The following is a 24,291-nucleotide window of genomic DNA, read 5'->3' as shown; positions in this document are numbered from 1 at the left end:
TTAAAAATCCAATTTGGTCAGGTGGTGGGTTTACTCCTTTAATCTCAGCACTCAGGAGACAGAGGGAGGTGGATCTCTGTGAGTTCAAGGCCAGCCTGGTCTACAGAATGAGTTCCAGGCAGCCAAGACTACACAAAGAAACTGTTTCAAAAAACAGGATAAAACAAAACAAAACAAAAAGCAAAATTGACTCTGGGCCACTGAGGTGGCTCAGTTTGTAAAGGCATTTGCTATTAAATCTATTGGCCTGTATTTGATTCCCAGGCCTTACATGGTAAAAGAATACAGATTTGTAAAGAGAAGCCTTCCCACCAGCCTGGTTCCAGAGCCACATCAGTCCCAAATAAACACACAGGAGGCTATATTAATTATGAAGCTGCTGGCCTTGCTAGTTTCTTACTGGCTAGCTCTGACTTAAGTATTTATCCCATAATTGCTAATCTAAGTATTTCTCTTACCAGAGAGATTTCCGGGCTTCCTACCCCATGGCGTTACATCTTGACTGCCTGTGTTTCTCCTACCCAGAGTCCTCCTGGACTCATAGTCCCACCTATCTTGCTTTCCTATTGGCCAACAGTGCTTTATTGACATATACACAGGACTTCCCCCATCACAGATTACTGCAGCAAGTTGTGTGGCCATACACACACCCACATACCCACAGACACCACACTAGACAAGTGCATTTCAAAACAGCTAAACGATTCCTTCTGATGGTGCTCTCTTTGGAGACGGTTACGACTTGTGTTAATCGTAAATTCTGATCCATCTCTACTTGTGATGTCATTTCAGACTCATCTGATTCTCACATCATTTCTTTCCTGCAGCACACTTTGCTGTCTTTTGAATTTACTGAATATTCCTGCTATGTTGCATTTCCTTCTCTCTAATGCTATTTTCTTCTTTTAAAGGAATCTTTGTTTTTTAACCTACTGAATCCAATTAGTCCTGCCCACGAAACATGGGTGGGATCCTTATGCATTCTATTACTATTCTTTCTGTAGAACTTAAGAAACACAATGTTGAAGTAACTACAGTTAGTTTTCTTCTATTCTAAATCAACACAAGAAACTTGGAGAATTGTAATCCCAACCACATTGCTTTCTGATTTATGTGCTACTGTTGTCCTTCCTTCCTTCTTTCCTTCCTTCCTTCCTTCTTTCCTTTCTTTCTTTTTCAAACTAAAACCTCAGATTAATATTTACATGATTAATGTTTTTTATAACTTTGCCTTCCTTTTGGGCCATATTCTTTGCTTAGCTTTCTTCTTCAATTGTAGCTCTTAATAGGCCCATTTTTTTATCTCCTTGAAGCATAGGCTTTGAAATTCTGAGTCTTCTAATAGCAAACTCTATTCTGTCAGGAAATATCTGAAGTGTACCCTGTTTTCAAACTCAGCAGGTTTTTTTCCTGGTTGCTATACTAGCTTCTAAATGTTACTACTCTTCATCAATTTTTACTCTTGGCATATAGTCTGTCTTCCCAGCCCCCCCTCCACCATTTCGATGACCACCTTTGCTTTGGTGGTCTACAGTATCATTGTAATACATCTAGACATGGCTTTATTTTTTATTTAATTTAAATTAGAAACAAGTTTGCTTCACATGTCAAACCCAGCTCCCTCTTCCTCCCCTCCTCTCCAGCCCCCCTTCAACCCTCCACCAACCCTTTCTCCAATCCCCACTCCACTCTCCAAGGAGGGTGAGGCCCTTCATGGGGGATCTCAAAAGTCTGTCATATAATCTAGGGCAGGGCCTAGGCCCTCCCCTATGTGTTCAGGCAGAAACAGCATCCCTCCACGTGGAATGGGCTAAATACTGGTATATTGCCTGAGGCCCCAAAGGATGCTGAGGCCTCCTCGCTGACACCCATGTTCAGGGGGTCTGGATCAGTCCCATGCTGGCCTCTCAGCTATCAGTCTGGGGTCTATGGACTCCCCCTTGTTCAGGTCAGCTGTCTCTGTGGGTCCCCCACCCCCCGCCAAGTCATAACCCCTTTGCTCATCACTCCTCCCTCTCTGAAGCTTGGCTCCAGGAGTTCAGTTCAGTGTTTAGCTGTGGGTGTCTGCCTCTCTGCTTCCTTCAGCCACAGGATGAAGGCTCTAGGACGGCACACAAGGAAGTCTTCAATCACGTTATCAGGGAAGGGCATTTAAGTAGCCTCTCCACTATTGGTTAGATTGCCAGTTGGTGTCATCCTTGTAGGCCTCTGGACATCTCACTAGTACCAGATCTCTCTTCAAACCTATAATGGCTCCTTCTATTATGGTATCTCTCATCCTTCTCTCCTCTATCCTTCCTCCTATTCAACTATCCTGCTCCCCCATCATGGCTTTATTTTTTGTTTTCCGGCTTTTATTCACTAGACTTTGAGAGTTGAGAGATTTTTTTTAATTCTGGGAATTTTTTCCCATCTCTTTAATCATCTTCTAGAATCATACTCATGATGCATAGTATTGTCCACCATGTCAGGGGACAGCTACTTCATATTTTTATTATTGTGAAGCAAATGTTAAAGCATTTGTAAGAAACCATCTTGTTTATTAACGTTCTCTTCAGTGGACCTGCTGTTTAACCACTGATGGCTAGCTAACTTAAGCCATTGCTTTCTATTTCTAGGGATGGTTGTTGTTTTCTGTTTAGTTTCAGTTTTTCCTTATACTTGCCTGATAAATTTTTGTTGGCCTCTTCCTTTGTCATACGAGAACTCTTTTTTTGTTGTTGTTGTTTTGTTTCTGTTCAAAACGTTTACTTTAAATCACCCTATTTGATAGTTCCAGCATCCATAACCTTCCAAGATCTGTTTCAGTGGTTTGTTATTGTGCAGGGTTTCACTCGGGCTTCTGCGCTTGGTTCATCTTTAAAGACAAAATCTAAGCAGCTCAGTTCCTAATTCTCACAACTGGACCTACAGGGATTCTTGGATATCTAAGTTTAGAGTATATCCTCCAGCAGATACATAATTGTTTATGCCAAACACCCAGGGAAACTGCCAATCTGCAACTACTTAATTTTTAACTCATGGTTTTGAATTCATACAAATAATGCATTTTTCTAATTCCAAATATACACACATACAAGTTTCTGATCAGAAACTCCCAGAGGAGAATCCTTTTCTCTTGGCTGATTCCAGTCAGATCAAACAAGTACACACTCCTTTAGAACAAAATTTATTCTTTTTTATCACTGGAGGGGGGTTGTTTTTCTCTGCAGTTCTACATTTACTCTCGCGCCTGAATCTGTGTAACTCCCTTGTGCTCCAGGTCTTTGCTTCTGAATACCATGACTATTAAAACCCAAAGTCTAGACAATAGTGAGCAGCTGCCATATATCTCATGGTAAAAGACTTGGAGGTATGAGCAGCCAGCCACCACTGATTACTGTCTTGTACCAGGTAGCAGTGCTCTGTTGCACAAGGTTGCCCCAGAACACATATAGTGTATCTATAAACAATGACAAAAATCTTAGAATTCTGCAATGGTTCATTGTATGCCTCAATGTGACCAGACTTACAGATGGTGATAGCTGGTAAAATACTGTTTCGTAGTGTATCAGGAAGAATGCTTCTGGAAGAAAACAGTATCTTAATTAGAAACTGAGTAACAAAGATGGCTCCCACCAATGTGAGCAGGCACCGTCTAATCAAGGGAGAGATCAAGTCTTCTAGAGTAAGTATATTCATCTGCTCCTGCCTTCTCCTTCTGGCTCGTAGTCCTTCAGAGTGTTGGACTTATCCCAATAATCTCCATTTACCCTATTCTCAGGCCATATTTCTTCATTTGGCTTGTCTGGTTCAACGGCTTGCAGATGGTCAAGGGGCTTCTGCGCTCTCATGGTTATATGAGTCAATTCCTCGTTCTAAACATAAAATTTCTTAGTGACTCATTTCTCTCCAGAGTGCTGACAAATACAGATGGAAGACATTGGTCCTTAACCCCCAAATTGTAATCTGCCTCTGGCTATTGGAAGGGGTATATAAAGATATAACTCAGAAAATAATTAGGTTAATCTTCAGAAAAGAGATCAATTTAGTCATGTCCCGCCTACATTTGAAAATATTCAGTAATTTTCCTTAAACATGGACGTGGCCTTTTGATTATGGCCCTTGTGGAAATTAAAAAACAAAGGAAATATAGCTGAAAAGAGAATGCTCCAAATTGCTTAACTGTTACTTAAGCTGGGTTGTGAGAGAAGGAGCTACAAAACCTCTGTAGGTGAATCTGATTATCTGTCAATCACAGACCTGAGTATTTAGTACACAAATCTCCTCTCAGATGGACTGAAGTACCCTGGGGGAAAAGACAAAAGGGTCATCATCCTGATAAATCTTACCTCTATCCTGAGACATTCTGGCTTTCTTTGCAGAATCTGTGAGTCTCCTCTGGTGGACTCTGCCTACGAGCACAGCATCTCCTTACATTCAGTGAACAGAGCAAACTTCCCCCCTATCCCCAGTTTAATGGGCAAAACATGTGTCTGTGTTTTATTTATGTAAATTCTCTTAAACTGTCTATAATTCATACCTCCTTAAAGGTAAAGGATAGCCTAAAAGGTCTCATTAGAAAGATAAAAATGTGGTAAAATTTGCTTGGAAGGTTAAATATAACATTTACTAAAATAAATTCTTTAAATAGGATGGTCAGCTGAACTGTATCCAAATTAAAAGGCTGTGAGAACATTCCAAAAAGCAGCTATGGGAACACAGGACCTTCCCACAGATGGGCAAGTAGCTGTGCCCTAAACAAAAGAACTCTAACAGGAGACTTTCTCTACATTCCAGGTAGAGAAAGTGGGGAAAGAAGGATTGGAATTCTTCAGGGAGTGGCCAAAACCTCCAGTTACTGAGCCAGGAAGTGTCAGTATTTTGTGATGTAGACATCCCCCAGGAATCTGGACCACAGACACTTGGAGCAGGGGTGAGAGGCTAACTAACTAGCTGTGGTTTCTGGTTCTAGTAGACAGATGAGTTGGAAGATTGGAAAAGCTGTTGAAGCAAAACATCTCTGTTCCTCACAGAGCTGAGCAGATAAGGTCAGCATCCACCTCACCTCAGTACTGGGAAGGGGGGCTCTCTAGTTTGTGAGACAGAAAGAAAAGGAGTAAAGAATGAGAGATGCTCTAAAAGCTAGCCCTTGACTTAGGCGTTCCCTTCCCACCAGAGACCAATGCATTATGCATACCTATTGCTGCCTCACACAGAAACAAGGAAAAGCACTCCTATGTAGGCAGAGACCATTTTTCAGATTCATGTTAGAGTCCAAAGGGGACTTGGAAACTACTGTAGCAAATCTTAAAACTGTCTACCTAGAAAAGCAAAGCTACAGTTGAAGAAGACTCTTCCTAAATTACGAATATTTACTATAACAGTAAGACCGAAGAAATCTCTGCAATTTGTATCCATCTGTTAAAGAATAATGAGAAGAGGTTAGGGGACAATAATAAAAAGAGACTGTCAGTCTTTTAAATTAAAATAAACAAAGCAAAAAAGCAGATCTGAGAGATTTTTTTCTTTTTTGAGATGGAACCTTGCTGTGCTGCCCAGGCTATCCTTGAACATGTGGGCTCAAACAATCCTCTTGCCTCAGCTACTCCAGTACCTGGAACTATAGTGTCATACAACAATGGGCCCTCTACGAGATGAAATTATTAAAGAAACTCATGTGTCCTTCTTATTCCAAGTGCATCAGGAGGGGGAGCTGAAGTGTAGGCAGGGTGCATGCATTGGATGATCCAGTTTACTTCATTGACCACCCTAGTGAGGAAGAAATACAAAATGCTTCTTGCCAGAGATGACAAAGGGCTAGGGAAGCTTGCTCAGAGCCGATAAAGTTCTATCAGTTATTATATATTTAGCAGTATCTAATTTAGAGTCTCACAGTTTGAGAGAGTGTGATGAGATGAAAGAGAGTCTGGAAGTGTGTAAAAGGCTATGAGAGGCATAGAAAATAGGAACCATGAGGACAGGTTCAAAGTCCACAGTGGTCCTTAAGAGGAAAAGGTTTTGGTGATTTAACAGGCAGTACAGTGACTTTGAAGGATATGAAAGACTACTAAGAAGAAATGAATTTCTAATACCAAGGAAGCCATTGTGGTTAGGTGTATTTTAAAAAATTAAAATATATAGAATTATCTGTTTGTGGAAAATTCTTTCTTGCATTCAGAATACAGTAATGTCTAAAGACATCAATTACCTTTTCCTCTGGGAGTAACTATGCATGGTTATTGAGAGTGGAAATAGAATCAAGTGGATGTCTAAACTTTATAGCTGAGGGTATATTTAGAAAAAGAAGAGAAGTGACCCCAGTCCTACCCCAAAGAACAGTCTTCAGGAAAGATGAGGAAAGAATGGTATTTGGAATGGGCAGTAGGGGACTTTTGAGGGGTTCAGGATGGTTGGTTTAGCAAAGAAAATGCATGTATAATTTGTCCTCAAATAATTTAATAACTACCTCATAAAAACAATTTAATATCATGGGGTCTAAATACATATGAGTTAAAGGGAAACGTAATTTGACCCATTATAAGGAAGAAATACAATGACCACAGCTAGCCCTGAAGGGAAGCCTTTCCTATATTTGATAAGCTCAAGAAACTAAAATCTACTCTGAGATTCTGGCCCAGGCATTGTAGAAATAAAGACTCCCCATTTAAAATATATGACTCTTAAAATCTTCACCAGTGACTTTTTAAAAGTATTTTCAATTTATACCAGAACAATATTCTTTTTTATCCTTTGGCTCTCTCTACAAATCTGTTAGCAAATTTGGAATGAGAGAATGACTTCAGTTAGTGTGTTATTTACTTTTTTCCTTGTAACAAAGTAATATGAGAAGCAGCATCTTAAGAGAGGAAGGGGTTGTGTTGGTTTACAGTCCAAGAGCTCCCAGTCCATCATCATCACACAGGGAAGGCAAGGTGGCAGGACAGTGTGGCAGTTGGTCACATCTCCCCCACAGTCAGGAAGCAGAGCTGGACCCTTGGTGGTCACCATACTCCCTCCTTTTCTCACAATCCAGAACCCCAGCCCACGGGGATGACGCCACCTTCCATTTGGATAGGATTTCTGCCTTAGTCATCCTAATCTGTGTGATCTGTCACAGGCATAGCTGGTGGCGCTCTTGATGATTCCAGCTTGTTAAACTGGCCATCAGTATTCACCATCACAGATGCCGTCTCAAGAGGAGATGAAACATTTGTTCACACCTCCTCCTTGTCCTTCCCATGTGACTTTTCACTTTGGGCCTCAAAATTGCTGCTTCAAGCACATTACTTTTAAAGAACACCAGTCATTTTTGCTGGCAATAGACACATGCATGCCCACGCCGATAGTGATATTTGTGTGGGAAGAGCTAACTGATAGAACTGAGCTTGCAAACACCTGAGTCATGGCAGGTGGATTAGTAGACTGCAATCCTTTTACAGATGGCAAGAAACCACATAAGACTTGTTGGTTTCCTTTAGAATCCAAATAACTCTCTTAGTGCTGATGTGGCATATTGATTAGAACACTTTACTCGTCCTGATGGCTATTTTTGGGTGGGGAAGGGGAAAAAAGATTGAATTTCTTACTGCCATTGCCTGTAAAAGTTTTCTGTAACTGAGAAGTGTTGGAAAGTAACCTGATTTTTTAAAGTAAACATACTTTTTAATAAAAATGAACTGTCAAAATCAAATGTTGAAAGGCACACATCACTCTAGTATCAATCTTGCCATGTCTAGACCCTCCCTTCACTCCTTCCTGGTAGTTAGTGCTAACTATGATTCTTGCCTTCCTTCTTCCTTAAAGGGAGCACCCACTGTTTATAGACTTAAGGTCGTTTTATTTCATTCTCATTCTTTAACTGTCTTTATTCCTTCCTTTTTCCATTGCTTCTGGTAAGAAGTATGTCTTCTATATACATAATGATCTTTTTTATTCTCTCAAGACTTTATTTTTGCTTTTTTTTAAAATCAGGTTAATCATGGGGTGCCCAGGTGGGATTTTTTTAAAGTTATGTTTCTTCTGCTTGGGTATTGACAAGCTTATGGGATCCATGAGACACTTTACGATACCTTTGAAAACTTCCCCTCTACTATCTCTTCAAACATTTACTTTGCCCCCTTGTCTCCTTTTCTTCCACAACTCCAGTTGCATGTATGCTGGATCATTTCATGTTGTCACATTCACACTGGGCCATCCACTCTGTTGTCCTCCACACTGCTCTCTGTTTTATTCCTGTTTGGATACTTTATACTCACCTGCCTTCAAGTTCATATTCTTCCCTCCACAGAGTCCTATACACATTTATTTTGTTACGTTTTTTAGATTATAATTTGATTACAATATTTCTCCCTTCCCTTTCTCCTCCTCACTCTTCTTCAAATTCACAGTCTCTGTCTCTGTCTCTGTCTCTCTCTCTCTCTCTGTATCATTTCCTCCCTCCCATTGGTAAAATTCCCCACTTTTCATTAATGCTAGCATCCTCTCCTAAAACTGAAATGTGATACCTTTTTGATAATTCTAACATGTATGATACCTCCAATTCTTCTTACTATGTTTCTGCTCTCCTGGCCATAAGTTATGTTTTCTAATTTATTTACATACTAGTCCTTTTTCCGTGTATCTGGATATTTCATATTTTAAAAAGCAGGTGTGTCCTTCTTGTCTTGAATGGGAACTGAGTCAAACTGTTCACTGACAATGGGATTTCTTGCCGTTTCAGTTTGAATTAGATCAGGTGGCTGTGAGCCAACCAGTTTGGGAGTTGGGAACTAAGCACAAGGCCTTTAGAAGAGCAGGAAGTGCTCTAACCACTGAACCATGTTTCCAACCTATTTTCAAGCCCTTGAGAGCACAACCAATGCTTGTCTTCCTCCAGGCATGAAGTCTAAGGATTGCTGAAATTTTGGAGATCTCTTTGCCTTTCCAGCACATTTTTGAGCTGTTAACAATGGCCTTTACAGTTCAACAGATTGTTGTTTCCAGTGCTAGAGAATTCTACTTGCTCTTCAGTCTGTACCAAGGTCCCTGTACTCATGGACATCTCTATCGCTGATTCCTCTACTGTGACTTTTTTGGTTTTTATAGTTTTGCACATTTAAGTTTCTTTTCACTCTTAACTATCTGGGCGGGGCAGGTGTCAGAGAAACTATGGTTTTGTATCTATGGCACATTTTTGTTGTTACAGCATGGTGATCGTTAGAACTTGGTATACTAAACAGAAGTTACTAGGTCATTTTTGATCAGTTAATTAATATCTCTGAGCCTTAGTTTCTCCAACTGTAAAAAAACACAAGTTTATCATAGGGATAAAAGATGATGTAAGATGGTATATATTTGTATTTCCTTATGCTTTTGCCCCTGAATGACCCTTTAAAGAGTTCCCAGGGTGGGTGCAAAATCAAGCTAGCTGCACACCATTTCCTTCTCACTTTTCAAGTGGGCTCTTCTCTTTGTCCATGTTCAGCTGTGTAAACCAACTTTCTACCTTTTGTTCCAAAAGTCCTTCTTATCATAGAATATACTAGATTTATTCAGATAGTTGACTTATGTAAGTTAATACCCAACTCTAAAATGTTATAGACAATCAAATACTATCTCTTCAATATCATTAGATATCATACAAGTTCATATAAAATGAGAAATGCATGCTAATAATGTTATTTGAAAGACTTTCCCATTTATTGAGATGGAAAATCTGAATCACAGAGAGAAGATGGAGACTTGCTTAAGACAGGAACATAAACCAGAGACCCTTCTTGGCCGCTATTTTACTCTTAGTCTCCACAGTTTTCATCTAAAGTGTGCTTACAATCCACAGCATGGGACTCTGGGAAACTGTCTCTATGGCACAGGCACATTTTTTGAAGACATAAGAAGAACATACTCAACAGGTAAGCTGTTTTTTGGATTAACATTAATAAAAATAACCAATGAGTGCAGAGATCATACACAAGTGGCTTGGTGATGTAACGACAGGCAGTGTCTGGCTAAGGGAGCATAACTTTGCACTGATATTGACAATTCCTCTGTGTCTTCCCACCCATTGTTTCCATATAACAGTGGCTAACTTCCTGCTTTTCATCCAAAATCCAAAATGCTAGAAAATGCCCAAATGGTCCTCCCTCCTATTCTGCTTTCTAGGCTCTTTCTTTGAATGAAGATTATGATGAAGCCCTAGCTCTAGCCAATTCAAGTGCTTAGGTTTACATGAGACCCTGAAGGATTATTACTGATGTCATTTATGTGATTACAAGCTGTGTTTACAGCAATAAAGAAAGCTAGGCTTGGGTAGTATTAAATGGCCCTACTAATTACACCACTATAAAAGGGTTATGGATGATATAAATTTCAGTATTATTATCCAATGCTGTCGTATGGCATTCTTCCAAAGCAAGGTATCACAGGGATCATTTGATTTTCCTTCTTCACCCTGACACACAAGAGGAAGAAAGCTGAGCAACAGAGGGCAAGCAGACATTGAAATGCGTACTTATGACCAGAGCAGACTGTGAGAGGCCATTGCTGTTGCGTGCTGTCGGGATTAAAAGGTTATGTCAGGATCGCAGTGAACATCTTAGTGATAATAAAGGAAATGGGATTGAAGACTGTGGCACTTTTCACCTTTCAGGATGACAAAAATTAGTGATAATGTCCAAAGGTAAAAGATAAGTAGGGAAAAGTTACTCTCAGATGCTATTGACAGGCTTTGATTTGCTGCTGACTTTTGGGGAGGGCATGTAGGGTGGGAGAGAATTTGGTGATATTTATCAATATTAGAATGTCCATAGACTCATTCTTTACATTTTTAGAAGTACAAACTACAATATGCCATCTATCACATGTGTCCAAAGACTTATCTATTAAAGATTCTTTTCTAAAATAGATGGAACATCCCCCATCAGGGGTGTGGTGCCTCTTTATGAAAAGGTCACTTAATCGAGGCAAGATTATATAAAACTGTGATCCATTTATAACCACTGTTGAGGGTGAAGTAGAACTGTAAAAGTATAGGAAGCCATTAGTATACTTTTAAGTGGGCTAGCTCATAGAAGGCCAGTGGATAAGAAGTCACAACAGATAAATATGAATGAAGTAGAGCAGGTGGGTGACCATGGCTTTGCAGTATTCTCTGGGGAGACGGTCGGGGCTGGGAGTGACGTAGGAACTTGAGAAGTAGATGGCTTTTTCTTACAGTCAATTAAGGTCCTGGTGAAAAGCACACTTGTATATCAAATAGAAGGTCAAGGAGAGATCACTGGCAGCAATGAACTGATTATTCTTTTAATTATTTTTTTTTACTTTTTATGTGTATGGGTGCTTTGTCTTCAGTTATATCTGTGTACCCATGGATGCCAAAAGAGGGTGTCAGATTGCTAAAGCTGGAGATACAGATCATTGTAAGCTGACACTTGGGTGCTAGGAATCACAGTTGGGTCCCCTGCAAGGGAAGCCAGTGCTCTTAAACACTGAGCAATCTATCGCTGCAGCCTGGCAATGTATTGATTCTAGCCATTTCTAATGAATTGAGTTAGCAAAGAGGAGGCCTCTGAGTGAATGGTAAAAAGACAGAATGAAAGACAGGACAGAAACAAAGGCATTTGCATTGATGTTTGGAGACGATCGGAAAGGGAGGCCCTCAGATTTGCACTTGTACATTCACAGGCATCCTTCCTTGTCAGTCATCTCTAGCAAGTTTGGAGGTACAGAAGAAGGGAGATGGCCTTTCTTCACTCAAGTGTCACCAACACCAAGCACAGCAGTGTATTCCCCCAAACACTTGTTGAATTGATGACTAATGAATGGAAAGATGAATGAGTATCCACATGAAAGGAAAAAGAATGACTGGGTAGGTAAGAGAACTGGAAGTTATATAGTAGAAATTTGAACGAGATGTACTCAATGGGAGACTTCTGGAATGTTCTGTTTAAAGGAATCATAGATAGCACTAACACTGTAAAACACCTCTGGGGAGGATTCACATTCTTGCCTTGGATACCAGGTTGACACCCTCAGAGGCTACCATTTTCTGTATAGGAACACATTTGTCACAGGATTTTTTCCCCTCAGTTATCACAGTTAATGATAATAACTTGAAGTCAAAACAGTGGAAACCCAGGATTATGGGTTAATAAGTTTTCATATAGTGAATAACTTACAATTTTAAAAGTACCAAGACTTTCCCATGCATGTCACTTACATAAGCCGTGCCTACACACTTCTCTGTGAGAAGTTAGTTACCAAGTTCCTGGGCTTTATTTTTAGATGTTCTTTGCTTGCTCCTGGATGGTCTGCCTCACTTTTCTTTGAGACTAACAAAAGTCTAAAATCAATAGCTGGCTTAAAGCTGTGCTATAATAGTTGTGAGTTTAACACTGCACAGCTGGAAGTTTCGACCTAAGCCACCAAAGGCAAAGCTGAAAAGTGCTTGGAGGTAGAGGGAAAGCAGACCGCTGCTTTCTTCCTGCAAAGTCGGGGTCTTGGTGCAAAGGGCGTACACACCATCAAAGGAAGGCCAAGGGAGGCAGCTGTGCTTTGAATCCGGGAGGGGTCAGTGACTGCTTCACTGAGTTTATCGGTGATGTGCCCCTGCTCAACAGTGGCTATGCAACACCTCTGTGATCCCCAAAAGCATGGTTTCCCCAACACAGGTGGCCATTTCCCTAGCTTTTTACCCAGTTCTTTGTGCTCTCTGAGGGCATTTTTTTTATCTTGGATTTTTATATCATTTTTCTTCCCTCCTACACAGATGTTAGTTTTGAACTGTGAGACAGAAAGAGCTATTTTATTCTACCTCTGCAACAACAACAACAATAATAATAAATAATTAAAAAAAAGAAAACAGGAGTATGTGTCCAAGAGTCTTTTGAATGAGCTCAATCAAGAACAATTCTGGTTCTTGGAGTAAGCCTGCATTACTACTTGCATATTTCCTACTGTGGTCTTCATTGTTCTTAAATGAGATAGGCTTCTTGTTATTCCAATCAGTTAACCGGAATGTGGGATTCTGATTGTAAAGCAAGGACCTGGTTCTCCATGCTGGAATCCATTGAGGATTTCATGGTGACAGGGTCATTTTTAAGCATCTGTGTTCCTTGTCCCAAGAATTGATCTTTTGCTGGCAACATGCAGTGCCCTGGCTTTGACCAAACCACATTTCTTTTTCTTCAACTTCTCAAGCAGCCACGAGCCTCAGTCAGCAGGGGAGTTTGATTTCCCAGCTAGTCTGGCTCCTCTTCGATTTCTACAAGAGTGTTTGTTGGTCACAGATGCATTCTGTGTGGCAGAAGAAAACCATCCAGGAAAGAAAGTGGTCCAGCCTAACTTAATACATGCTTTAGCAGGCATCATGTGCTTGTAGCTTTTCACTGAACCAAGCACAGTGACTTGGACAGGTTATCTGCAGATGGGCCTGGAATGGAACCTGAATTTGTTCTCCTTTATCCAGGATTTGTAATGACATTTCTGTTTCCATCAAGGGAATGCAAATATTTTCTTTTTCCCATTTCTGTCTATTTGACTCGAGATTAAGGCTACCTGGGAAGGAAAAGGCTAGACTAAAGACAAGAAACAAAGGAAATAAGAAGTACACACATAGACAAGAGTGAGAGTCAGGATGGGAAGGAGCTATGCCTCTATATTTCATGGTGATTACTGGGTGTGTAGGACAGCCACATACAGTCCCAAAACTGAGAAGGGGGAGGCCACACATTTAAGGCCAGCCTAGATTCCAAAGGAAGCTCTACCTATCTACAAACAAACTAACAACAACAACAACAACAACAATATCATGCCAATCTGGAGTCCTAAGGAGAGCTCTTTAAAAACAAAATACTTATTGACCTCTAGCTCCTTCCTTGGCTGTCTTCCCCAGTCTCAGTGAATCCTGTAGATGCACTCACAGCTAAAAGACTGAGAACATCTCTGAATCCTTTGGACAAAGGTACTGGGTGCCTGTTCTTTCTCTTGGCTTGGCTGGCATAGGCAGAAAGACCCCATCTGTGCACTGGAAGGGTGCTTTTGAACTTGTGCATATTTAGAAGAGTCACACACTTGTACAGTACATGAGTGAACTCCCCTTGACACTGGCCACCACAGTGGGAAGAGAACATCTCAACTATTTTCTCCTGGATTCCTCTAGGAATCACACATGTAGCATCTCTGACAATCAAGTTCCCATGGAAGAGACCATGCATGCAGGACTCCTGGCCAGAGTCCCCCTGGGGATTTTATTCAAAATGTAAAGTTTGCATATACAATTCAAACTGATGAAATGCTGGTCATGGTTATTCATGACTACAATCCTAGCATGTGGGAGGTTGAAGCCAGCATGTGTGAGACCTTGTATCAAAAACAAACAAGAAACCAACACCCAAAATGGATGGGGAGAAGGTTCAGCATTTATTAAGTAAATTAGTTCTGATGTCTGTCATGTTCAGTTAATGTTTTCTGTATGTCTCACATCTCTCCCACACCTTATTTAGCTCACACAAAACTCCTAAGACAATTACCATTATTATCCAGATTTGTAAAGAGAAGCAGCACAGCCCCAATGGTTCTTGAATTTTCATTTAATAGAATCCAGAAAAGGTCTCAACAGCAATTGTTTAAAATTATATATATATATATATATATCTTTTTAAATTATCCACAGAGGTGTATTTTTCTGTGTGGGTATGTGCACCTGAGTGTTAAGGACCCAAGGAGGCCAGAAACATTAGATCCCTAGAGACACTAAGGGAATAAACTAAATAAACTCAGTGGGTTATACACATAAATGAAAGTTGAAAGAGATTTGTAGCTTGTGGGCTTCATAAGGAGAGGCAATGGGATTCGAGAATGTAATGGGAAGGAGAAACTAGAATTCATTATATAAATGAATGTAACTGTTTTAAATGACCATAGAAAAGATTCAGTCATGAGAAGCTAATGTAAACCTTTTTCATCAATAGTCTAGTAAAGAGAATGGACATGTAATGGTAATTTATGAAAAAAACATAAATAGAATTGAACAGAAATCATATTTCTACTAATTAGAAAAAGAATACTCAATTCATGTTAAGGGGAAAGTGTTTAATCAAATAATCAAGGATGAACAATGTAATATTTAATGTAGTCAAATGCACAAAGGGGCATTTTTCTTTACTATAAAATATAGAACTACTGTAATTTCTTCTAAGGAAATTAGATCACAAGGAGAATAAAAAAGACATCCTTAGAAAACGACTGATTAGGGAGATAAAAGTAAAAGAAAGGGATGCTTATGTTCTACCTTGGAATTACTAAATATTAACACAAAGCACAATGAGAAGCAACATAAGTTCTGAACATTTTCATATTTGAGGTTATTTTCGTTATGTTTTTCCTCATGTAGGAAGTGACTCTGGCCCACAGCAGAGCTCCCATTTTCATGTACTGCATTTAAGTGTCTAGTTGAGTGATCTTTCCCCTGCTCCTCCTCAGAATCCTCAAAAATAGAAACCAGTGAACGGGAACATTGGTAAAATGCACAGACAGGGAATTCTGATCTGAAGATAATCACAATGCAATTCTAATCCTTGGAGGAAAAACAATCATTTTCTCCTGCAGATCTCATGCAGCAGCATGCAATAGCGTATGCAAGAGTCCCAACTGCTGAGTCTTTGATTTAATGAAAACTTAGGGAAAGCAATTCAGCTCACTGCAGGGATGACTTTGTTCCTCCATTATGATTCTTTTTTAATGAGAAAGATGATTGTAAGGATAAACTCTATTCCTCTGAATTTTTACACTAATTACATACAAAGCACTATTTTGGCAGAAGGGACTTATCTGCTTCAGGCAATACAGTTATCATCTTGTAACCACCCTTCAATCTCCCACATGAACACTGGAGCTCCGTGCCAGGAATGAGTATTGCTCTTCGCCAGCTCTCAGCATGGAAAGATGAATGCTTAAAGATTTCCAGAATTAACAGTCAACATGGACTCCAGATACAACAGGGAGACAATCCCTTCCTGCAAGCTTAGATGCTGTTTGGAATGAAGGAATCAAAGGGGAATTCATTAATGAGGTATTTAGCATGGGGAATGCAGAAGGACATGATATATGAGTGTGTGTGTGTGTGTGTGTGTGTGTGTGTGTGAGAATTCATATGAGTATTCATTAAAAGGAGAAGATGGCGTTGCATATTCTTGTCAGTTTCTTTCTATCTGAAAGTCATTTATGAGCTGATACTGAAGGCTCTGTGTATAGCACCCTGTATTTGTGATTATATACTGCAGCATAAATATAATGCTTATTGTTGAGTATTCTAAGTATTATCAAGATTGTGGGATGCTCCATTTGCTGCACATTTATCCTGCACACACTGAATATGCATAGACTATGTGTATTTTGCGCCATCAGATGCATAACTTGGAGCTTGATGGATCAAAGTCCTTGGTATTCTAGAAGGATGCCACAATGAAGGAAGATGCTTTCAAAGGCATTTCCTGATATCAGTAAGTGACCTAAAGAATAGCCATCTACTGGAAACCCAACAGTGTATTATTCCAGTCAGGTAACCATAGTGTTGGAATAGACTATTTCCTTTTTCCCATCAAGTATAATATAGACACAATGAATCTCATCTGTTTAAATGTACGGCTTGAAGAGTCTTGACACATGCCTATTCTTATATAGTGCCTGTAACAATTGAGGTACAGAGAACAATGACATCAAGACAAAGTTTTTGTGCTTTCTGCAGCCTGCCCTCACTTTCAGTCTCCATGCATCTACTTTCTGTCATTATTATTTTGCTTTCTCCAGATATGCATTTGTTCACTTGGAGTATAAATTTTGCATCTGGTTTCTGGCACTTAGCATAATGCTTTTAAAATTAGTTCACATAGCTGAATGTATCAGTACCTTATTCCTTTTTATTAGTGAGTGGTACTGGATTATATACATTTATTACATTTTCCTATTTACTTATGTATATATTTCTTATTTTGTGTGTATGTGTGTGAGTGTGGGCACACGTGTGTTATGCCATGCATGTGAAGGACAGAGTACAATCTGAAGGAGATGGTTCTCCCCTTCTACCAGGTGAGCTTCTGGGACAGAACTCAAGACATCAGGCTTGTGTGACAAGTACCTTTACCCTGAACCAACTCAATGGCCACCACACCCATCACCACCCCTCCTTGCTTTTCTTTGACAAGGTGTCTTACTATGTATCTCTGACTGGCATGATAATTTTAGCCTAAGACAGCCTTGCATTTATGACAACCTTTCTGTGTTAGCCTCATGAATACTGGGATTGCTGGTGGACATCACCAAAAACAGCTTTCTCCCCCCTTTCATAGACTAGCAGATATTCATAGGAGTTGTTTGCGGGTGTTAAAAGCACTTATAAACAAAGCAGCATTTGCATACTGTTTTATGTGTCAACATCACGCTTTCATTTTTCTTGGAGGAAAAGAACCGTTGGATTGTATAGGAAGTACAGGTTTAACTTTATAAGAAAATGCCAAGCTGGATTTGAAAGTAAGTGTGGCAAGTATTCTCTTCCACCAATATTACACAAGAGCTGTGTGTGTTGACAGGCAGTTTTGTTAAAAGTAGGCTCTAACTCTTTTGTGTGACTTTTCTTTGTCAATTTTCTAACATGATGCATCTGCTTCCTCAACCTTAAGCCTGTTTTGTCCTTCTCCATTTCAACGTTAAGTATTTCTCAAGGAGCAACCACAAGGATTCATCTCAGAAACCCCTCAAGTACAATCTTTCTGTACTATAGTGACTACAACTCTCCAATCACACTTAAGAAGTAAAAATAAATGTGACCTGACAAGGAATAGGCATGGAAGATTGCCAAGTAATTTCCCACAAGGGAGATTTTAAGAGAGTCCAATAAAAATTACCTCACTAGTCTTAGGAAATTGATGGTGCTAGTTTCTCCATGGCTCCCAGGGGATGTATGATTCCATATTTACTTTTGCCAAGTGCTCTCTTATCCTGCCAAGTCCCCCCCCCGCCCCCCGTCTCTTCAGTGTTTCAGGAAGGAATTGGGAACTGACAGTGCGTAGAGGTTTCCTTGGTCTTCTGCTCTGAGGAAACCCTGGATTTTGCTGTAACTAATTTTACTGCTTTGAATTGGGATTTTGGCCACCTGCGGCAAACACTAAACACCTTCCAGTGCAGGCAAGGGCAAAGATTCCCAAATGTAGGGAGTGCCAGAACCTGAGGAGGGGAGGGAGAGAGAAAGAGATCCTTAGACAGCACCAGAATGTGCACTGAGAGGAGCAAGCACTCCAGTTGCCAAGACTTCCTTATGGCTAAGAACCCCATGTTTTTTAAAGACGACCTTCTACATTATTTTTTCTAACTATGTGAATATTTTAAGACTTGCTTATGAGTGTTATATTGTACTGTTAGAGGCTTATTTCATTATCTAACACACACAAAGCAAGACATGATAGAAAGTACGTGAAAGTCTATCTTCAAGAATGAGATGTTTATTGAATTGCTTTAGCTAGAAGATTTTTTTTATTCAAAATTGGAAGAGCTTAAAGAAATTCTTTCCAATGAAACAGCAATCCTTGTAAGCCTGTCACTAGGAACACTGAAGGGTCTATACAAGTGGTTGACTCCTCTGGTTCTGTTCAGACATCCACATCCTTTTCCACACATCAGAACGAAGATCACAAGTTCTGAGTGTGCTTTTGCTTCTCCCTAAGCAGCCTGTCTTACCCTCACTTTCTTCATTTCCCTTAATTATGAACAAATATATAAATGTGGTAGTAAATAAATTAACTTCATTTATTACTGAGGAAGCACTGACAGTAGTTCTGGGAAATAGTTATAATCAGTAAGAGATGATTTTGGGCAAAAAATTGATGATGGTAAATATTTACTGGTAAGATATGTATCCCATGTCCCTTTTAATTTTAAAAGTGGTCACATTTCTTGCTTCTGTCTGACAAAAGCAAGAATTCAGTCTTCAGCTGAACTCCAGCCTGTCTTCCCTTGTTGCACAGTATTCACACATTTTGTGTCTCTTGGTTATTGAATTTCAGTTAGTATTACCTGAAATTTGAAGAAAAGAAGGCTGTATAGATGAAGCAGAGTCTTCATGCATTTCTTGGGCAGATCATCAGGTTTTGAAGCCTCACTTGCTTTCTTAGTTACATGCTTTCGAGTTTCTTTATGGACACATTTTACTTTCCAAATACTTTTTAGTGTGGTTCAAGTAACAGTACCCTCAATTTTACTTTAGTTCCCGAACTGGAGACATCAGTGCAAACTACAGCTTAAACTAGACTTCTTTCTATGGGATCCCATTATTGAAGAACTTTGCTAGGTACAGTACTTATTGTCTCAATTTTAGAACCAACTGGAGGAAAGTACAGCTTCAGCCTTTCAGGTCACACTTAGAATGTGTTCAGCATGCCACACTATTTTAAATGACAACAACACCCACATTTTCCCAAGAGTCAGTTAATACCCAGGCAAGTTCACAACTACTTTTACTAGAATCTTTGCCGGAACCTGCTACCTCCACATCCTTTGGGCATTGATCTAGTGTAAATTTGATAGGGAGGATCTGCCCTACCCTTGAAGTCAGACTTTTGGCAAGGTTACTTATAGTGACATCACGCTTAAATATTCTCATAGGGTTTAAAATTTGACAACTGTAAGTTTTCGAAGTTGTATGAGTACAATGACAGAGAACTGTTTTAAGATAAAATAAAATACAGCCAGAAAACCGCTTACTGTCAAGGTGTTTGAGACATACATATCATTAATATAGAGGCCCAACTAGGTAGGTGCTATTCATGCTTGGAAAGATGGGAAGGTCAGAACTTTATCCTACCTGCAGACTGTGAAGAACACTGGGAAAGGAGAGACTGACTGTAAAAGACTCTCTTACATACAGACTTCTCTCCTAATCTTGAAGTTCCTGAACACAAAGGTTATGCTTCCAGAACATCAAAGTGACTCAGCATACACAAACTTAATGAAATTACTATGTGAATTTCAATATGTTAGCTTAATACCAGTCTATTAAAACTCTAAAGATGAAAGGTCAGACAAACATTGTGAGTAAACACCCAAATACAGACACAGACTCACAAGCAAGTTCAGTGGTCATCCAGGGTGATGGTAAAACGTCTCCAGAAAGAACAGTGCATTGTGGGAACTGACTCCCTGCTCTGTTGACTGGGAAGACAGGATCTCCTCAGCCCTCTTTAGTCTTTCCTCTAAAGGGCCTTCAAGTTCCTGCCCAGTCTTCAGTCTCTGGTCCCCTGCCTTGTCCACCCTGATGCTCCTCCCATTCTCTGTAAGACTCTGTTCTGATCTTATCTGATCTTATTGCTGTGTCTCACTATACCTTACACCCCAGGCTAGTTTCCTGTTCTGGGTTTTCAAATTCAAGAAACACGAATGCCTCCTTTTATTCTAAAGGGTCTCCCATTCTCCTTCTGCCTCCTGTGAACTTCACAAGAAGAAACATGGGCCCTCTAGGTAACTCCGCCCCAGTCCTAGCCCATCACAGCATCTGCCTCTCCCTAGTGCCCATCCTTGAGCAGCATCCTTGGTTGTCTTACTTATAAAACCTTGAATGATGTTTAATTCCTAAGGTTGAAGTAGTATGAAGGCATGTCACATACACTGTAGCAGGCACATTATCATGTAAATGGCATTATTAATATTATTAACACTGAGTCTTTTCATACGTTCATTTTCTAGCTTCTACCTACAACTGTTATAATCATTCTTTTTGATTTTTAATCTCCTTATTTGTCCTAGATCTAGACTCTTACTAAATCATTGGACTCTTAGAAAACAGTACAGACAAGAATTCTAAGGGGAGAAACAATTTGTGATCTCAAAATCCTATGGTGCTTAAAGATCACAAAGGATGAATTCACCATTTTCACATGAAAATTTTTTCAGTGTTAGGCTATTGCAAAATTGTTCCCAATTTAATCCCATTATTCTTAATTATACTCCTTATATTGGGTTAAATATTACTATTCTCTTTAATGTTGATTCAAGCTCACATCAAATGAATTTTTATATTCATCCCTTATCTCTCCTTTTTTGATGAATTCCCACAGTTTCTCAGAAATGAGTTACCAATTGTATGCCTCCTCCATTGCCTCACTTCCTGGATTCTTTTCCTGGCTTGAAGCACCATTCAAGAAACAGTGGGAGAACTGTTGGACAACACACTTATATCATTCAAATTCATCAGCTTCTGACTCACAATGAGGAAATGTAGCTGAGCTGTAGTGACTGTAACTTTTGAAGGCTGACAGTTTATTCTTAAACGTAGTTATAGCTATTGATAGTAAGGCAAAACAGACAAACAAAAAACCTCAAGTAACACAAACTTAGGGAAAGCAGATTAAATTATGTTCTAATGTATTTTCAACAAGTTGGAAAATCATTTGAGTACTAGTGTGATAATTTCCTCTGTGTGTGTGTGTGTGCGCGCGCATGTGCACATGTAAATCCCAGAGATTGACGTCAGGTACCATGCTCAATTACTCGCTAACTTAATTTATGAGACAGAGTGTTTTGCCACTTTTGGAGCTTGTCAGTTCTGCTCAGCCAGCTGTCCAGTGAGCTCCAGGGATTTGCCTGTCTCTGCCTCCCCAGTGGTGGTATTCAGATGCATGTGGCTATATCCAGAATTTTTTTATTTAAATTAGAAACAAGCTTGCTTCACATGTCAATCCCAGCTCCCTCTCTCTCCCCTCCCCCCCTGTTCCTCACCAACTCCCCCGCCCCTCACCAACTCCCCGACCCCCCACCCAATACCCACTCTACTCTCCAGGGAGGGTGAGGCCCTTCATGAGGGATCTCCAAAGTCTATTATATCATCCGGGGCAGGGCATACCCCCCCCCCCGCCATGTGTCCAGACTGAGAGAGCATTTCTCCCTGTGGAATGGGCTCCCAAACTCCATTTAGATGCCAGGGATAAATAATGATCTAGTACCCAAGGCCCCAAAGATAGCTGAGGCCTCCTCATTGACACTCACATTCAAGGGATCTGGATCAGTCCCATGTTGGCCTCTCAGCCATCGCTCTGGGGGTCCATGAGCTCCCCCTTTATGTCCAGAATTTTAGGTAGGTACTGGGGATATGAACTCAAGGCTTCATACTTGTAAAGAAGGACCTGTAGTAACTAAGTTCACCCCTGCCACCTGTGATCTACTCTCTTCTAAGATGAAGTCTAGTGTTGGCTAAGTCATTATAACTGAGCAGCAGTCCTAGTCCAGAGAGAACTCAAAATAAGGACAAGGAAGAATGAAATATTGATGGTGTTTATAAAAGTGTCAAAAAGTATAATTATTAAAACTGGCATATTTAGCAATATACAGGTTCTTGTTTGTTATAAGAGTATATGGTTGCTTTTAACCTATTAATGATTTTTTTCAATGGATCATAATCAACAGCTATCATTTCAGGAGAAACTTTTGGCTTTTTCTAGGGTCATAGGTAAAGGATTATATCCTGAAAGGCCTCCAGGATGCATCCCCCTCCCAAATAATTTTTATTGGGCCTACTCTTTTAAATAGCATTTCCTTATATTGATGCTTGGAGAACTTGTTTTTATGGCTTTATTTATCTTAAATTTAAAAAAGGATCACACTTGGCCGTTTGTGTTTCCTTTTTTTCCTCTTGCATTGTTACTTGAGTTGTTTATACTCATATTTGGGTCACTTTCCTACAGTAAAGTCTGCAGCTGCCTCCAACAGCTCAGGGCTAGCTTCTTTGGGACAGCTGTACTGGGCCTGTTTCGGGTTGCAGGATGTACTCTATTTAGATTCATGAAGAGGATCAAAATTTTAAAAGGAATTTAAAATGTGAGCAAGTGTACTTTGTTTTGCAATGCATAACTTCTTGCTGAATTCACACAACACATATTTCTTTGTGATACATCCATTCATTTTCTTTGTAGTGATACTGCAAAGTAACTAAATGAGGTCTGTGAATTTGAATTGCCTCACTGATGCTACTAGCGATAAAACGATGTCTAGCCATGGCTCAGAAAGTTCTATGTGCTTGTAAATATATTCCTGGGCTTAGGGACAACTTACCTTGTCTGACAGCTAGGGTGGTGGTATAGACCAGAAAGAGGAGGATGTAGTTCAGAAAGCTCTGGAAGACTGGTGTGTTGGCATGGAAATCTTCTGCCAGGTACTTGCTGGTCAAGCCGATTCCACAAACAAGAAGGGATAACACTTGGCCCAAAGCCACAGAGATTAACATCTCCCTGAGAAATGAAGAGAAACACAGCCTAGTCAGCAGGAAGTCCGTGAAAATAACTGCAGCTAATTCCATTGATAATTCATAGCAGGCACTGAGTTAAGGGCAATGAATACTATCTATTGTAGCCCATTGAAGCGATACTGGGGGGACTGTACAGTTATTACTGAGGCTTTGTAGAGATGGAAACTAATGCTTCACATGGTTAATTAATCTGCTCTCAGAACACATAATGAGGGTAAAGCAAAACCTGGTTATGAGATCGAGCCTCTGCATGGGAACCTGGCTCCCTCCCAATCATGGTACTCCAGAGGCTGTTGGAAAAGGACTATATCATCTTGATGCTTACCACAGTACTGTGCATTAGGGATGCTGGGAGTATGCCCAACCCTGGCAAACGGGAAACATATTCCAGCATCATCTGTGTGTACAATAATGCAATAAAGGGAGACCCTTTGCTTTACAGACCAAACTCCTGGATCTGGAAACTCTTGGATGAAATGTCTATAATTGCATAACACACATATACACATGTATTCAAATACCCGCCCACACACAGTATAGATGTTTAAATGTTGCACAATGACTATTTTAGAAGGCATATGATTTATAGACTTTCATTTTTTAAATGAATTTGTATCTTCTAAACTGTTAAAGAAAAAGAAAAAAGTATTAAAAGGATTTTGGAAAAATTTTAAACAAAAGAAATGTCTATAGAAGCCTCTGGAAATCCAGAAGGACCACTTCTCCTGCCCTCCTGGACTTCAGAACTCTGTCCTAAGATGCATTAGTATGCATTGGGTCTTTATCCTTTGCTTCTCGAGTTACAATTGCCTATATATTAAAACTATTATTCCTGAAATAGACTCATGACTTCAGTAGCATAATAGTTATGCAAATATTTTCATTGCCATTTTCATAGGCTGTGCTCTTGTAGGCTACTGAAGTGGGGACTGAAGGCAAGAGTCAGAGTGTTCCGTTTCCATGGAAATGAGATGCCTACACAGCTTGCTAGTTACACACACACACACACACACACACACACAGAGAGAGAGAGAGAGAGAGAGAGA

General features: G+C 39.9%; 1 protein-coding gene across 1 annotated transcript in view; it reads right to left on the bottom strand.

Moving 5' to 3' along the window:
- Slc35f1 (solute carrier family 35 member F1) overlaps positions 1 to 24,291 on the bottom strand; it is a 391,542-nt gene that overhangs the window by 121,686 nt on the left and 245,565 nt on the right. The window contains exon 2 of the mRNA XM_005073294.4: positions 23,053 to 23,228. Coding sequence (XP_005073351.1) covers positions 23,053 to 23,228 — 176 coding nt within the window. The remainder of the gene's footprint in view (positions 1 to 23,052; positions 23,229 to 24,291) is intronic.

This window comes from Mesocricetus auratus, unplaced genomic scaffold (assembly GCF_017639785.1).
Source record: "Mesocricetus auratus isolate SY011 unplaced genomic scaffold, BCM_Maur_2.0 Super-Scaffold_100018, whole genome shotgun sequence".
Taxonomy (NCBI): domain Eukaryota; kingdom Metazoa; phylum Chordata; class Mammalia; order Rodentia; family Cricetidae; genus Mesocricetus; species Mesocricetus auratus.
This window is presented reverse-complemented; position numbering and strand designations above follow the sequence as displayed.